Source organism: Salmo salar, chromosome 11 (assembly GCF_965601325.2).
Source record: "Salmo salar chromosome 11, fSalSal1, whole genome shotgun sequence".
Classification (NCBI taxonomy): domain Eukaryota; kingdom Metazoa; phylum Chordata; class Actinopteri; order Salmoniformes; family Salmonidae; genus Salmo; species Salmo salar.
In genome coordinates, this window is record NC_138301.1 from 12724435 (window position 1) to 12740889 (window position 16455).

A 16455-nucleotide genomic window follows, 5' to 3' on the forward strand; every position below is an offset into this window, starting at 1 on the left:
ACAGATCACCTCTTGGATCCACTCCCATCTGCCAGTCCTGACTGACTAACACTACATGGGGTGGCTCTATGGTTTCCGCTGCTCTCTCATAGCCCTGTCTTGCTGTGCTCAATGCAGCGAGACACTCTAATACCACTGGATCCCCCTATGAGAGCACTAAAGCATAGGTGTCACTCCACAAACCAAGTAGTGTTTCAGACAGGGGGGTTAATGCTGCGAGTCAACCTCTACAAAGTTGTGAAGGTTTAGGAGTCAGGGCTCAGGTCTGGATTTGGAGGGTACTAGGGAGGGTGGGGGTGAAAAGCGAGAGGGGTGTTGGGGGGGGGGGTCTGTGCTGGCTTCTGATTCAGTTGATGTGATGGCAGCATAAAGGCGGGTGAGAAGCTGTCAGTTCCTTTAAGACGATAATCCGAGAAATCTTTGCCAGTGACAAATGGGGCGATGGAACCTGCCATCTTTAAATTATAGAAGAAAAAAAATGGGCAACTTCACCTGACAGCAACAAATGAGGCTTGTGCCTGGGCTCCTGCACAATCACACAGATCTAAACCCATCTGATGCCCTAATCCCCCTGAAATAACCCCACTGGGAATATCAGACAATCTCCACACACCCTGTCTGAGAATGTGTGTATAAGAGAAGAATGTGTGTGTGTGTGTGTGTGTGTGTGTGTGTGTGTGTGTGTGTGTGTGTGTGTGTGTATGTGCGTACATGTGCTCACACAAGTACGTGCTCAGTGAACTCTGTCAGACATTGTAGTGGGGATGGGAGAGGTGGCATTGGAATATGACAGTTCTCACTTCAATTGAAGTCTGCCCGCAGCCTGAGCGCTGGGAGACACAGAGAGATCACTCTCACACAGAAAAGGAGACGCTTACGGACAGAGCTCTGTTGAAATGTGATTAGAGTGACTGTCAGAAGTACGCAGCTCTCCAAAGCTTCACCTCACAGGGAGCTCAGAGGTGACTGCCTGAGTGAGGCTGAAGGATCGTGGAGTGTGGGGGTTACCACCAAGTTGCCACTTAGCTGGAGTTGGTCAGATGGCAACTTGTGCTTCACTGCCTTGAAAAACACCCACGACAACTAACTCAATGCTCAGTATGAAAGAAAGAAAAAGACTGTCGACTTTCAGCTTCAAATCAAAACACAGAAACAGTGACAGACCCATTTGGATGCTGACAGAGTATATAAAGAGATACAGTACCATATTCTTTGGAATGAATCATCTCTACAGTGTATTTCTAAATAAATTAACTGAAGTACATAATGAGGAGAAATAACCAAAGGCTGCACTGTAACGCAGTGACAGGTCTGTATGTGAGTGTTGTTGTGAGTGTTGTTGTGAGTGTTGTTGTGAGTGTTTAGGGAGGATGGAGATGACAGAGACCGGGCTGGTGATCATGGATGAAACAGACGGGGACTGTTATGCACAGGACCATGACAAGGCATACATCCTCCCATGAACCGAGTGAAGAACATAGCTGAAAAACCTCCAACTCCCAGCACCATCACTGCCCCTGAAAATCGACAAAATGGCTGCACTGATCCGCTAGGTGTTTATAATTCACCCTGCCATGCCTGCCTCTCAGTAGGACTGTAAGCGTGCAGTGGAAATGATGGGGGAATCATGCCGTCATGATTCAGGTTGGATTGAGAGAAACGTGTTGATTATACCCAATCATCCCTCCCGCTGAGTGTGGCACAAAAGTATTAGGAGCATCGGAGAGGTAGGGGGAATAAATCTTGTCATAGTTTTATTATAAAACTTTGAGAAAAAGTATTAAATATTACACTGATCATGGTCTATATTACAAGCAGCTCCCCTCTCAACCAATAGTGTTCAGTTTCTCAGATCCAATGAAATAGGTAATAAATTACACACTTTTCCTGTTTTTACAGGTGAAAAGACAATAGAGCATACAACAACTGTACAGGACATGGAAAATAACAAGGACACATATAGAAATATGAATTATGCAAGGCTGATGAAAAACACACGTAAAATCAAATATCCTCCTACAGTCCAACGTGATATTTGAACGTCTATTTTGAGAGCATTCGTTCAACACCATAAACCAGGGATAATTCACACAGACAACTTACAGGAAATGGCGACTAATTGAGTGGTTTTATAATACAGAGTACCATTCCTGGTGGAAACCAGTTCATAAACATGACCGTGCGAGTATAGCAAGAAAGGCAGAGGGAGCAGTCAACAGTCCATCTTTGACCCTTTGTGAGCGTAGGTTGCAGGGATGCTGTTGAGGCCTGGTGAAGGCAGAGGAGGAAGCTGTGGTATTGGAAGGAATGGTAACCTCCCGTGATAATGACAGTGTTAGCTGTGAGCAGGCCAGACCAGAGACAGAGAGAGCCCTGCCCAGCACTGCCACCGTTCAGGAATGTCCTTCAGAATCATATCAGTCTTGCTCTTTCTGTCCCTCTACACTCTTCATCCCAAGCCACTGATGGAGAGCAGGCTGAGGAGGAGGAAAAACAACTCCCTGGTCATGAGTGCCCCTGACCAGACAAGACCTCTCTCTCTCTCTGTATGGGGCCACCCCTCTCTGGGGAGCAGGGGGAGATGTAGAATCTTTATGATCTATAGCAAACAACATCCTATACTCTAGCCATGCTCTTCCTGTTTCTCTCCCTGCTGGCTGGAAGTAAGTTGCCTTTGCTGTCTGTACAATTGGCTATCCCATTGCCTTCCACAGGGCCACTAGTGCAAATGGGATTTACCATCATGTAGCTGCGATCTACAGTATTTCATAGCACTAACTGATGCTAAAAATGAAGGTGGGGGTCAGGAGAGAGGGAGCGGGGGAGTGGAGGGATGCTGACATTTTCTCAAACAAACCAAACAGAGCTGGTCTGGATGGTGAGAGAAGGGGCAAAGTAAACAGAGTGAAGTATGCAGCAGTCCTTTTCAGAGGCATTTGTTGGTCTGCTCTGCTCCCCCCCCCCCTAAAGTCTGTCTGCTCCCACCACGCCAGGCTCTGTGACTAACTAGCATTCTGAAAAAGTATGTCGAGAGAAAGTCGACAACCTCAACCCCTGGCTACCCCCGCCTCCCTCCCAACTATTCCGCCAACTCTCGCCCACCACTTCTCTCCACATCTCCCACCTGGCCAGGCAGAGGAAATAAAGCATCTTCTCTGACCCGGCCCCATCCACAGCTCCCTTTACTAGCCTGCAGACATTGATTTTCATTAATGAGTGGTGGAAGTCTGGGGGATCCTCTGTGGCTATACCCAGCGCTAGTTAATGATTTGGCATCATATCTACCCGGTGTGAAGGGACCTAGGTTCAGTGCTGCTGGCCCAATAGACAGAGGATGTTTACTTATCATTATGATGGATGGGGAAAGAACATATGGTTTCCCCCGGCAGCTGTCAGAATTGCACCAATATTTTCACAAGACACTTGGAGGATACATTACAATATGGGTAAGCAAATGTTATTTTCTCATATACAAATAGGCATGTATTCACAACATGACTATGTATGGAATGTACACATGTACTGTAAGTACTGTATCTCGTTACACAATAAAGCACCAATTATGAACCATGACAGATAGAGGGACCAGGCCTGATAAGTGCATATGAGAGTTGTGATCAAGTTTGAAAGTTTTACATGTATAATGTACAGTCTAATGATTGAATCTGCAGAGTTTTTGTGGTAGGCATACCCCTACATGTAAAGAGCTTGAATCATGGCGCACATGCAGCACACAAAGCCCATGGTACACCTGACAAATGCTAAATAACATGTGGGCCATAATAACTTAAAATGTTGTCTGAAAGCAGATGCCTTTAAATATAAAAAAACATTAGTGAGCTAAAATGCATATATTCTTAGAGCTCTTTTTGATGTTGACAATGTCTGGACATACAACACATGAATTTATACAGAGAGTGTCCTGGAATAATTTGTTGCATTGTATTTCCAGTTCTGAGAAGATGCTGTTTAGCATGAATGTCTTTACCCACATTGCCATCATTAGCACAACGTGTCCACAAACATGGAGATGATTCTCTTTTATTTTGCTAATCACTGTTAGTCAAGTACTCCAGGAACAAAGACTGCGCCTCAGTTCTCTTGTGCATTATGGCCCAAAATGTATTTTTGAACCACAGTGTCCTTTAGAGTTGTAGCGCATATTATGCAATTTCCCTCCAATTTGCAGCTAGAGGCTCATGGGAATAAGGAGTCCTCCAATCTTATAGCTTTTTGCCATTGCAGGACTTGCAGCACTGCTGTCCGTAGAACTTGTGATTGCACACACTGTGCTGAGGAACCAGGTGACACCAGCTGAAGTAGTCAACACAAGACTGTTCGTCTGACGGAGAGAGGATCAGGGGGATAGTGTTAATAAACGCGCACCAACAAAAATGTCAGACAGAACTTTACAATTGTTTCTATGAGTGGTTGAATTAGTTCACCTTTGAGTGTTGGCGCAGGAGCAGGAACGTGGGCAGGTACGTGAATAGGAGGAGCAGGACAGAAGTGTGTGTTGCAGGCCCGGGATGTTACGGGTCTCTGGTGGTTCAGGCATCCAGCTGCAGGACGTCCCTGTCTCAGACACTGGATAGAACGGGACTGTACCCCTCCCCCACAGGATACAGAACACTGGAGAGAGAGAGAGAGAGAGCGAGAGAGAGTGTTGAAGATTGCACATAGAATATATTACGAATGCATACACCATGTCCTTTACCTCCAAGCTATGTCTAGGGAGAGGAGAGAGAGCCTACATGCATACAGACATCACAGGCCCCCTGATCAAGGGGAAGTCAGATGTCAGACTGTAAGAGGTTGCCTTGGTAGATACTACATACATATACATGAATATCACCCCCTTTGGGCCTGACAACAGAGAGGGAGAGAGCGAGAGGATGCTTCACTAAATCCACATCCATTCAACATGAATCCCCATCATGTCTGGGAGAACAGGCAGGGTGGATGGAGAGTGAATATGCGTACCTGCTGCCAAGGAGAAGAGTACCAGCCCAGGACCACTGCACTGGCTGTCCTTCCTTGGGCGACAAGTCGAGGCTCTGGGCACGGCCCCCTGCTGCAGGTCTGCTGGAGATCCCCAGAGGGTTTGGGAAGGTTCCTGCACCTTCTCATAGGGAAGTCTGTGTAGTCCCCCTGTGAATCCCTCTCCCCACAACGCAGCTCTCTCCTTCTGACCCCTGGACCACAGGATGTGGAGCACTGAGGAGTGAATGGCCAGAGGAGGCACCATTAGCAAAAAGAGAACGGAGAGAATAAGACAACGTGAGAACCCTCAGAGAGAAATACAGCTGGTCCCCCAGTGGAGCGAACAAGACAAGGTCACCCCGCATCGCCATGGCAACGGAGCTCAACTTATAAAGTGAATGTCTGAATGTCTGTAACGTTTACATTTGGTATTGAGGCTATTTGCTTTGTTTCCGAAGAGGGGACACAGCATCAGCACTCTGAATGTGTATGTTTGTCGCAAATGCATATCTGTCTAGACCTTCTCAATGCATGTATTGGTTTCATTGTGCGTCGGCGTGTACAAGGTTATACAAAGTATGTGTGGGTGTGTTTGTACAGCATGTGCGTCTGTCTGTCTGTCTCCGTGAGTCACTACCTCGCCCCAGGGTGTTGTGAACCACTGCAGCCGGTCATTCTTGGGGCAGCGGCGCAGAACGCAGGTCTCTTGGGCCTTGGGTTTGAGGTGTGGCTTACACATACTGTCCGGCACCACCACAGCCTTTGCTCCGGGGTCAGTGCTTCTGCAGAACACGCCACGCTTCCTCATCCCACGCCCACACGACTTGGAACACTGAGAGGAGAGCAGAGGAACAGAGGGTCTGGTAAACTCAGCCTGAACTCATACTGGGAGGCATGCTCAGAATGAGTTGCGTCTGAACCCTGTGAAGGATGCAGTCAATAAGGGGGATGTAGTCAGTAAGGGAGGTAGTCAGTGCACTGTAAAGTGCACTCTGTCTACAGTCCGAATGACCTGTGTCTAAATCACTCTGGGCTCTCTCTACAAAGAGACACACTCATCTTGAGATGGCCTGAGAACTCTGAAAAACAGTACAACATAACAGCGTAGGTCAGGTATGTTGCAGTGAAGAGGAAACGTCCCTCCAGGTATCTGCAGTATCGCTGACAGACAGGCGTTTACAGAAACAGCAGGTGGAGATCCCAGTCACCACTGACTCAGACGGAGAACACTGTCGCTGATCATGACTAGGTATCATAGCCTCTATAAATCCAGCCATGTCAGTTTTGCCTAGCCAACTCTAAACTGAGGGACTCACAATAATGGTGCGTGATTAATGATGATAATATGATTGAAATAGTTATGTTATATAGTACTGTTCTCAGGCCAGTGAGTACGCAATTAACCATGTGTCCAGCAGAGGGCAGTAAAGTGTTTTCTCCATGCAATAGGCCACCGCAGACATTTGCTTATTAATTGCAGCGTTACCTGACATATCTCAAAGTCCTATATTATCAAATTAAGAGATTTCCCCCCCAAACATTTTTTTCATAATGTAATGGCAGTATATGGGCATGTCGTGCAGTGTGGCCTACCTGTGACCAGGCCCCAGAGCTCCACTCAGGTGGGCAAGCCTGGGTGTGGCAAGGCTGCACCTGGGCTGGGGCGATGACGGGGCACAGGGAGTGAGCCACCACCTCCTCCCGCTGGTACGTCACCTTACGCAAGCACTGGATGTGACGTGTCTGTTGGCCACCTCCACAGGACTGACTGCAGGGCCCCCAGTTCCCTGTTGTCCAGCTGAGGAGAGAAACGGAGAGAGATGTGTCAGCCCATGTAGCAAACCAACAAACGCTCCTCAAAAAAGAGTGACTGAATTATGAGAAACAGAATGGCGGTAAACCTCTTAGACTGACTCATAAACCTGCACATAATCTCACTGTCACAAACACACACTCTGCAGAATAACTGCTGTACTCAGCAGTCAGCAGGGAACCTATCCAAACAGATGATTCGGCTGTATACTTTCCCCTCCTAACCTCTGTCATAAGCGTGTCAACCACATGACGCAGATCCCTAATCACGGCAAGGAACCACAGATTTCCTACATTTATTTTGGGTCTAAACACACCCATCACTCTCTACTCTATGCCCACAGGAAGGACAGAGACACACGCACACACATACAGGCATATACACACGCACCCACACTCACACAAACATACTGCACATGTGCTGTAACAGCATCAGTGCCCACCTCTGCACGCAGCACACACACGAGAATCTAAACATAAACAGTACATCCCTGGGGCAGACCTCCCAGCCACCCAGGTCTTCTATACCAGGCGGTGTCAGAGGAAGGCCCTAAAAATGGTCAAAGCCTCCAGCCACCCAAGTCATAGACTGTTCTCTCTGCTACCGCACTGCAAACGGTACCGATGCAGTCTGGAACCAACAGGACCCTGAACAGCTTCTATCCCCAAGACATAAGACTGCTAAATAGCTAGCCAAATTATCTGCAGTGACAATTTCTGCACTCACTTTTTTTTTGACTCATCACATACACTGCTGCTACTGTTTAGTATCTGTCACTTTATTCCTAGTTATATGCACATATCTACCTCAAGTTACCTAGCACCCCTGCACATCAACTCGGTACTGGTACCCCGTGTATATAGCCAAGTCATTGTTACTAATTGTGTAACTATTGTTACTTTTATTATTACGTGTTTTACTTTTCTATTATTTCTCTATTTTTTTCTCTCTCTCTGCATTTTTAGGATGGGCTCATAAGTAAGCATTTGACTGTCAGTCATCACCTGTTGTTTACGAAGTATGTGATTAATAAAATGTGGTTTGATTTGTATACAACATACTTAAACACTGCAAGGTTTCCACCATACAGTATTAGGCTAACCTTATACAGCCAACTCTCACCTTCAGTTAACCCCTTAGCCCGACTCTCCTCTCCCCTGGCCTGGTCTGGTCTGGCCGTAGGGAGGGACAGGATGCTACACTCAGTGTTTCCACTAGTTGTGGCCTTCTGGTATCTCTGGATCATTCTCAGCCTCTGATGAAAGCAGCCTGCCTCGAAAATAGACTGTGTCTTGGCATTTTGGGGCGAAGGGAGATTAGCGCAAATGACTGCTCTGACAACCACATGACCAGGGGCAAGGAGGATGGACAGCTAACTCAGTCGAGTTCTGAAGCTCCGGTGCCGACCAGCCACTCCTACTGCCCTTCTGTCAGACCTTTCATTTCCCTTCAAACCCAGCTCTGATAAATAAGAGAGAAGGCTAAACTGCAATTTTGAGGGGAGAAACACAACCCGTCTAGCAAAGCACCGGTTCAGATTTCTATTCTCTTTTTTTTCCCCACTGCAATATAAATAAAAATATGTGCTTCAATGTTGGCTTAGCTGTAATTTGTATTTCTGGAATCTTTCAATAACTCGCATATATCCAGCCATACAATTTAACTTGAAAAATGTAGGGAATATTGAGAAATACTGGATGGCTTGGTTACATTTTACTGTCATGGTACGGGGTGCATTTCGCTGGCATACGTTGACTTTTCATCGGATGCATAATCTGACTGATAAATTACTATACCAACAATCTGTTCAAGTGTAACGTAGCAGTGAAAGATCTTGCACAGCAACCAAAAGCACCTCAGGTTAGAACTTCAAGCACCATTCTAAACAGCAGTCTCTCTGAGCACCTCCTCCTTCTCCTCCTCCTCCCTGCTCTGGGCCTGCCTGCTGCTGTCTCCCTGTTTCTCCCATTGTTTAGTGCACGTGCCACAACTACCCAGGAAGAGCCAGGTAAGTAACTCTACAGCTGCAGCCTGCCTACAGGGATCTTCTCCAGAGCATTAAATAAACTATAAACTAAATAAATAATCAAGTCAAATAAATAAAAAGGGAAACAAAAGTAACATTGAGAGAGACAGACAGAAGAAAGGAGAGAGAGAAAGAGAGAGAGTAGAAACGGATGCACCAGGGGAACTGCAAAACTCTTTAAGGCATTAACATTTATCTTTCCGGTGACATCCTGGGCTGGCTGCTAGCGGGCCTCGTGGTGTTTGATCTCGCCATGCCCCATACTGCACAGAAGCCGGTGGCCCTTGCAGGCAAGCCTGCATTGTCTGGTTGAGGCTGGGGCTGGGGCCCCGAGACCAGTGCTCAGGCTGGAGTTGCTGGATTCCTGGCTGGCTAGACTGATCTGGCTCTGTGGGGATCCAGACTGTCTCTCTATAATAAAACATGGACAGACCTGTCAGCACTGCAGATAGTCGCTGGAAAGAGGCCTCTTTTACGTTCCTCCTTTTCTGTTTTGATAGCATGCCCATACAGTTTGGAAGTATTTGTAAAAGGTATCCCATAAATCCTGACACTTAATCAGCGGGAAACAGGGTCCACTGATTCAGGAGTCTGGTACTGATGAACAGGACTCTGCTCTTGGATTTATGTTGATGATATCATTCACCTGGACGGCACACTTCCTCTCCAGCTCACACGGGGGCAGGTCATTAGTGGTCTGGTCCATTTAAACTTTTCCCCTGATAACAGATATAGTCTGACCCAGATTACAGGGAAGAAACCCCCTCTCAAATGGTGGGAGCCTCACAGAAAAACAGTGGCAGCATGTTTTAGTTGTAACTGATAGCGCCCTGGCTGGTTATTAACCCTCTCAGGCGGGCAGCACAGACTCGGGTCTTAGCCTTCTATACAGCGACGGAGCCGCCTTTGGAAATGTGACGTGGCAAAAATGTGACAGCAGCACATACCACAGAAGAAGAGAAGGTGATCTCTGTGGTATGTGCTGCTGTCAAAATTTGATGACGATAGTCCCCTGAGCACAGAAGAAAGTGAGTGGTTTAAGTGGTCTAGCACCAGGCCTACAACATGTCTGAGCGATAATGATGTAGAATAGAATGATGTACCAACGCACTCCCCAAGATGCAACAGTACCGTACTCACACAACAACACACACAGCAAAGGCACTCACTGACTCCCAGCAGGCTTAGAGTTGTTTCAATTACCCACTGTTATTGAACGATTTGTCAAGATTTGGACAGGGAAAGCTGCACTGGTTACTATTGTTTCTTTAAGGAAGTCATATGGTCCTGATTTCCACCTCACCCACCATCACTCATATACGCTGTATTGTAACGTGAGTGTAGGGGTGGGACTTCAGACAACACAGGCAGACAACAATGAGGAGAGGATGACAGGCGAGTGGAGAGAGAGAAGACGTTTGTCATCTCTTTGTCAGTGTGTCGGGCTCAAAGAGTCTCTCTACTGACGGGTTCATGGCTGTTCCTTTTGATGCAGGAGCATCGTAAATCGATCCAGTCCCATAGGAACTGAATGGATTGTCACTGGAGCAGAGCTCAAAGTGAAGTCCATTCAATATGCCAACTTTTTATTTGCAAAGTTGAGAATAATATCCAGTGACTGAAGAAAATGGTTGGTGTCTGAAATAAATTCCTCGAAGGATGAGACCAACCAAAATGTCTGAAAGGGTTGCTGGTGCCCAGTAAGTGTCTGGAAATTACTTTTACTGGTCTGTCGTGGTTGCAGAAAATTGTTGACTATCCCAATTTAGTAGACAGTCGTTAATAATTGCCAAATAAATTCATCTGTAATCTCTGTCTGGCTTTTTCTAGAATCTTCATTCTTTCTCTCCTGCGGTGAAGACCGGTCATTGAGGAGAAACGAGATGCTGTGGTGGTCTTCTTCAGAGCTGCCTCTGTGCTGAACCTTATCAGTGCGAGCAGTACTCAAACGGCCAGGCAGAGTAAAACTGAGCATGAGTGGGGCTGGGGCGGCTCTCTGTGGCCTAGAAGCTGTGGCTTTGAGCAGGGGCCAGCGCTGGGAATACCAGGCAGGCCTGCCCCTGTCTGGAGGGTATGTTAATCCTGTTTGGTTTGGGAGCCGGAGCCTTGGGTAGGGAACGTACGGGGCTCTCCAGCAGGACGCGACAAGGAGAGAAGGCTGAGTAGTCCCTGCCCACAGCAAAGAGACCACACCAGCATCCCAGACCAAGCCACAGCAGCTCGCCAATGGAACTACTGCACAGAAAGTAGGCTGAGGTTGTGGTATGTGTCTGTCAGAAAGAGAGAGAGAAGGAGAAAAAGTGAGAGAGAGAGAGAGAGAGCGAGAAACAGAGAGAGAGAGAGAGAGACAGAGACAGAGACAGAGAGAGAGAGAGAGAGAGAAAGAGAGAGAGAGAGAGAGAGAGAGACAGAGAAACAGAGAGAGAAACAGAGAGACAGAGCGAGAGAGACCGAGAAAGAGAGAGTTAATTACTAGGCAGGGCAGGGCTGCGTGTTGCACAGGTGAGAGCTGAGCACTGGTCTGGTCTGAGGGTTGCACTGTGTCGAGTTGACTTGGGTCCGCTGATCTTGCAAACAGATGGCCTTTGTCGAGATCTGACCTGAAAGAGAGAAAAAGAGAGAGAGAAAGAGAGCAAGGCAGACAGACATCATTCTTTTCAGTTTTCCTTGTGTTTTACAACCACTGAAAGGTCACACAAAGCCCACTCTCTTCTCCCGTCTGAGCAACATGGGAGGGCTTGACAACTAAAGTAAAGTATGAACGAAATAGTGACAGGGTGCAGATAGCGATCTCTGCTCTAAGCTTGTCTAGAGCTCTCTGTCTGCTCGGTCTGCTGTCACCCTCCCTACTGGGATAAAGTGAATGGAGTAAGGGAGCCACTGATCCAGGCTCACATATAACAACACACACACATTCGCTGACATACATTGATGAGTGAATAGGACAGAGTACTCAGGGAGGTCTGTAAAGGACCAAGGGGAGACTGTGCAACCTTTTCACTGTCGCTTACAAAGATGCTTTTGATAAGCCAGAATGCACTTCCTGCCACCCCAATGCACCACACACACACACACACACACCACCCCACACACACACACACACACACACACACACACACTTCTCTCATCCAAGGCTCACCTCCAGCACACGGGGCAGAGCAGTCGGAGCGAACCACTCCCCATGTGTAGTTGGGTTTCCTCTCACTGCGAGGCAAGGTGTACTCCCACACCACACCCGGGTTCTTACCCTGCAGCAGGATCTGAGGGAGAGGGAGAGAGGGGGATATGACAGTGATGTAATGGATCCGTCTTAGCACCTCGACAAGTGTGGTTAGCAGTCATTCTCCTCCCCTGCCAAAATAGACAAGTCTAAGCATACCCTGAAGTGGTTCCAAGTAATGGACCATAGAGAATGACAATGAAAAACTAAGACAAGTGAAGTGGCAGGAAACCAGTGACTTGGTGACAATGGCGTTGTGGAACTGTGTGTGTGTGTGTGTGTGTGTGTGTGTGTGTGTGTGTGTGTGTGTGTGTGTGTGTGTGTGTGTGTGTGTGTGTGTGTGTGTGTGTGTGTGTGTGTGTGTGTGTGTGTGTGTGTGTGTGTGTGCGTGTGTGCGTGCATGTCTTTGTATGTGTGTGTCTGTGTGTGGCCCTTTAAGGGTCCGATAGACAAAGCTCTGTGACTGAACCGAAAACTGACCGCTTGGCAGACCTAGATGTTGGGTCATGGAGCACAGGCTGGGGTTGCTTCTAATGAAGTGGAAAGCTCTCAAAATGAAGGGCTGCTTTGTTCCCCATAGACTTGGCCAAAAATTTTTTGGGGACAATATTCAAACCAAACTCAGGGATTTGTTGACAATGACCAGCAGCAGTGACACTGACTTAATAGATTTAGGCATGTAAGCAAATAGCAAATTCTTTACCTATGACAAGTAATTGTTTCTCATTTCAAACGCTAATATTTGTCTCAAATGTTGTTGTGTATGTGACCCAGTAAGACATACACACACACATGCTTTAAGAGTTTTACCAGCTAAATGTGCTAACAGCCTCAGCCCTCACCGTAGATGATCCCTATTGTAGTCCAACTAGAGTAAAGACAGGGGGTTTACACATAAATACATCTGTACTGGGATCAGATAAAATTACTGTGCATCTGTACATCTGTCCCGTGGGCACAGTCAGCGATATGAACTTTATGTGCATCCGGATAGATGCTGAAAGGCGCTCTCCGAAGCTCAGTGAAGCAGGACATGAGAACGTGAGACTGCTCTGTACTGAGTTGTACGGGCTCCAAAGGCACACTCCAGTGAGTCCACAACAGGTAGCAGAAACCAAGAACCTCGGCAGTAGGCATGGTGAGAACCAAATTGGATTGAAAGCGTTATCAGAGGAGTCGTTGCAGAGAGGGTCTGCTCGTGACGGCGCACACCTGTCACCATCGTTACGCGCATCAGACTCACCTGGACTCCATTACTTCCCTAATTACCTTCCCTATATATGTCACTCCCTTTGGTTCCTTCCCCAGGCGTTACTGTTTCTGTGTCATGTCCGTGTGCTGTTAGTGTTTCTTGTTTTTGTATTACATTGTGTTTATTTTTTAAAACACTCACTCACTGAACTTGCTTCCCGACTCTCAGCGCACATCGTTACAGTTAAGCTGACCCCCAGAGATTCCAGGCTAACTATGTTGCCTTGGAGTTGTGCCATTGGACCCTTCACGCTAGCCTGTCCACGACCGGTCCAAATTTACAGCAGGCACGGCAAACACAAGTTCCAGAACGTGGCCCCAGGGGCTCCCCTGTCCATCTGGAGCACAGAAAGCCACCTGACATCAGACACAACACGAGACAGCCCTCCCTGACCCTGCCTGCCTGTGAAAGTCCACAGCCCTAACTGCCCTCTCCCCACCTCCACCTCCATCCAAGCCTCAACCTAATTCACATTTTTTTATTATTATTATTTTTCATTTCACTTTTATTTAGCCAGGTAGGCCAGTTGGGAACAAGTTCTCATTTACAACTGCGACCTGGCCAAGATAAAGCAAAGCAGTGCAACACAAACAACACAGAGTTACACATGGGATAAACAAACGTACAGTCAATAACACAATAGAAAAATCTATATACAGTGTGTGCAAATGTAGTATGATTAGGGAAGTAAGGCAATAAATAGGCCATAGTGGTGAAATAATTACAATTTAGTATTAACACTGGAGTGATAGATGTGCAGAAGATGATGTGCAAGTAGAGATACTAGGGTGCAAAGGAGCAAAAAAAAAATAATAACAATATGGGGATGAGGTAGTTGGGTGTGCTATTTACAGATGGGCTGTGTACAGGTGCAATGCTCAGTAAGCTGCTCTGACAGCTGATGCTTAAAGCTAGTGAGGGAGATATAAGTCTCCAGCTTCAGTGATTTTTGCAAGTCATTCCAGTCATTATCAGCAGAGAACTGGAAGGAGAGGCGGCCAAAAGAGGAGTTGGCTTTGGGGATGACCAGTGAAATATACCTGCTGGAGCGCGTGCTACGGTTGGGTGTTGCTATGGTGACCAGTGAGCTGAGATAAGGCGGGGCTTTACCTAGCAAAGACTTATAGATGACCTGGAGCCAGTGAGTTTGGCGATGAATATGAAGCGTGGGCCAGCCAACGAGAGCATATAGGTCGCAGTGGTGGGTAATATATGGGACTTTGGTGACAAAATGGATGGCACTGTGATAGACTACATCCAATTTGCTGAGTAGAGTGTTGGAGGCTATTTTGTAAATGACATCGCCGAAGTCAAGGATCGGTAAGATAGTCAGATTTACGAGGGTATGTTTAGCAGCATAAGTAAAGGAGGCTTTGTTGTGGAATAGGAAGCCAATTCTAGATTTCATTTTGCTTAATGTGAGTCTGGAAGGAGAGTTTACAGTCTAACCACACACCTAGGTATTTGTAGTTGTCCAAATATTCTAAGTCAGAACCATCCAGAGTAGTGATACTAGATGGGCAGGTGGGTGCGGGCAGCGATCGGTTGAAGAGCATGCATTAAGTTTTACTTTCATTTAATAGCAGTTGGAGGCCACGGAAGGAGTGTTGTATGGCATTGAAGCTCGTTTGGAGGTTTGTTAACACAGTGTCCAAAGAAGGGCCAGATGTATACAGAATGGTGTCGTCTGTGTAGAGGTGGATCAGAGAATCACCAACAGCAAGAGCAACATCATTGATATATACAGAGAAAAGAGTCGGCCCAAGAATTTAACCCTGTGGCACCCCCATAGAGACTTCCAGATGTCCGAACAACAGGCGCTCATATTTGACACACTGAACTCTATCTGAGAAGTAGTTGGTGAACCAGGTGAGGCAGTCATATGAGAAACCAAAGCTGTTGAGTCTGCCGATAAGAGTGCGGTGATTGACAGAGTCGAAAGCCTTGGCCAGGTCAATGAAGACGGCTGCACAGTACTGTCTTTTATCGATAGCGGTTATGATATAATTTAGGACCTTGAGCGTGGCTGAGGTGCATCCATGACCAGCTCGGAAACCAGATTGCATAGTGGAGAAGATACGGTGGGATTCAAAATGGTCGGTGATCTGTTTGTTAACTTGGCTTTCGAAGATTTTAGAAAGGCAGGGTAGGATAGGTAGGTCTGTAACAGTTTGGGTCTAGAGTGTCTCCCCCTTTGAAGAGGGGGATGACCGCGGCAGCTTTCCTATCTTTAGGGATCGCAGACGATACGAAAGAGAGGTTGAACAGGCTAGTAATAGGGGTTGCAACGATTGCGGCAGATAATTTTAGAAAGAGAGGGTCCAGATTGTCTAGCTCAGCTGATTTTTAGGGGGTCCAGATTTTGCAGCTCTTTCAGAACATCAGCTATCTGGATCTGGGTGAAGGAGAAGTGGGGAGGCTTGGGCAAGTTGCTGTGCAGAGCTGTTGGCCGGGGTAGGGGTAGCCAGGTGGAAAGCATGGCCAGGCGTAGAAAAATGCGGTGCTTGACTGCTCTCTGATATGCCACAGTGGTTTCAAACAGACAAAAACCAACAATCTAACAACATCTCAACTTGCTATTCTCACATAATTAGAGTAGATTAATGCCTATGAAAATAATCATTAATACTTTGTCCCAGGGTATATTATTCATTTCACTGTAGCTCTCATTAGGCTAAGGGGAAAATGATGATGAATTACAGAGTGGCAGACATGGCTACAACTCCCCAGCATCACCTGCTGCCTGCCTGCTGCCCAGGTCCACAATCCTCTGCTCTGGACTGGCGTGACCCCACCGAACACTTTGCCACAAGAATGTGAATACAGAGAATAAGCCCTATTCTATTTCAAATAACATCCCTAGAGCTCACCATATGTTATGTCTCGTTTCTCTCCGCCTTTCTCCTTCCATTCTCCTGTCTGATTAGGCTATATATATGAACACTGTCAGAGTTTACCCTCACCACTCTTCAACATTTGTTTTCATAAATTGTTTCTAGTCGAGTCAGTTTCTCAGAACATTCAATAATGTTCTAGTTTTCCACGACAGCATAAAATATCTGCCAGGCTCAGTGGAAATCAGTTTCCTTCCCCTTCTGTTGCGTTTCTAATTTGGAACGTATTTAAGTCTCTCTCTCTGTGCCCTGACCCAAGCTTTTCAG

The 16455-nt window shown here is 46.8% G+C and overlaps 1 protein-coding gene across 1 annotated transcript in view; it reads right to left on the reverse strand.

Annotated features, from left to right (window-relative positions):
* Nucleotides 1–1728: 1728 nt before the first annotated feature.
* Nucleotides 1729–16455, reverse strand: part of adamts18 (ADAM metallopeptidase with thrombospondin type 1 motif, 18) — a 53456-nt gene continuing 38729 nt past the window's right edge. Inside the window, exons 17-23 of the mRNA XM_014126501.3 lie at nucleotides 11962–12082; nucleotides 11296–11422; nucleotides 6577–6781; nucleotides 5621–5815; nucleotides 4984–5217; nucleotides 4446–4632; nucleotides 1729–4342 (exon numbers count right to left, since the gene is read on the reverse strand). Of these exons, the coding sequence (XP_013981976.1) occupies nucleotides 4224–4342; nucleotides 4446–4632; nucleotides 4984–5217; nucleotides 5621–5815; nucleotides 6577–6781; nucleotides 11296–11422; nucleotides 11962–12082 (1188 nt within the window). The 3' untranslated portion in view covers nucleotides 1729–4223. The remainder of the gene's footprint in view (nucleotides 4343–4445; nucleotides 4633–4983; nucleotides 5218–5620; nucleotides 5816–6576; nucleotides 6782–11295; nucleotides 11423–11961; nucleotides 12083–16455) is intronic.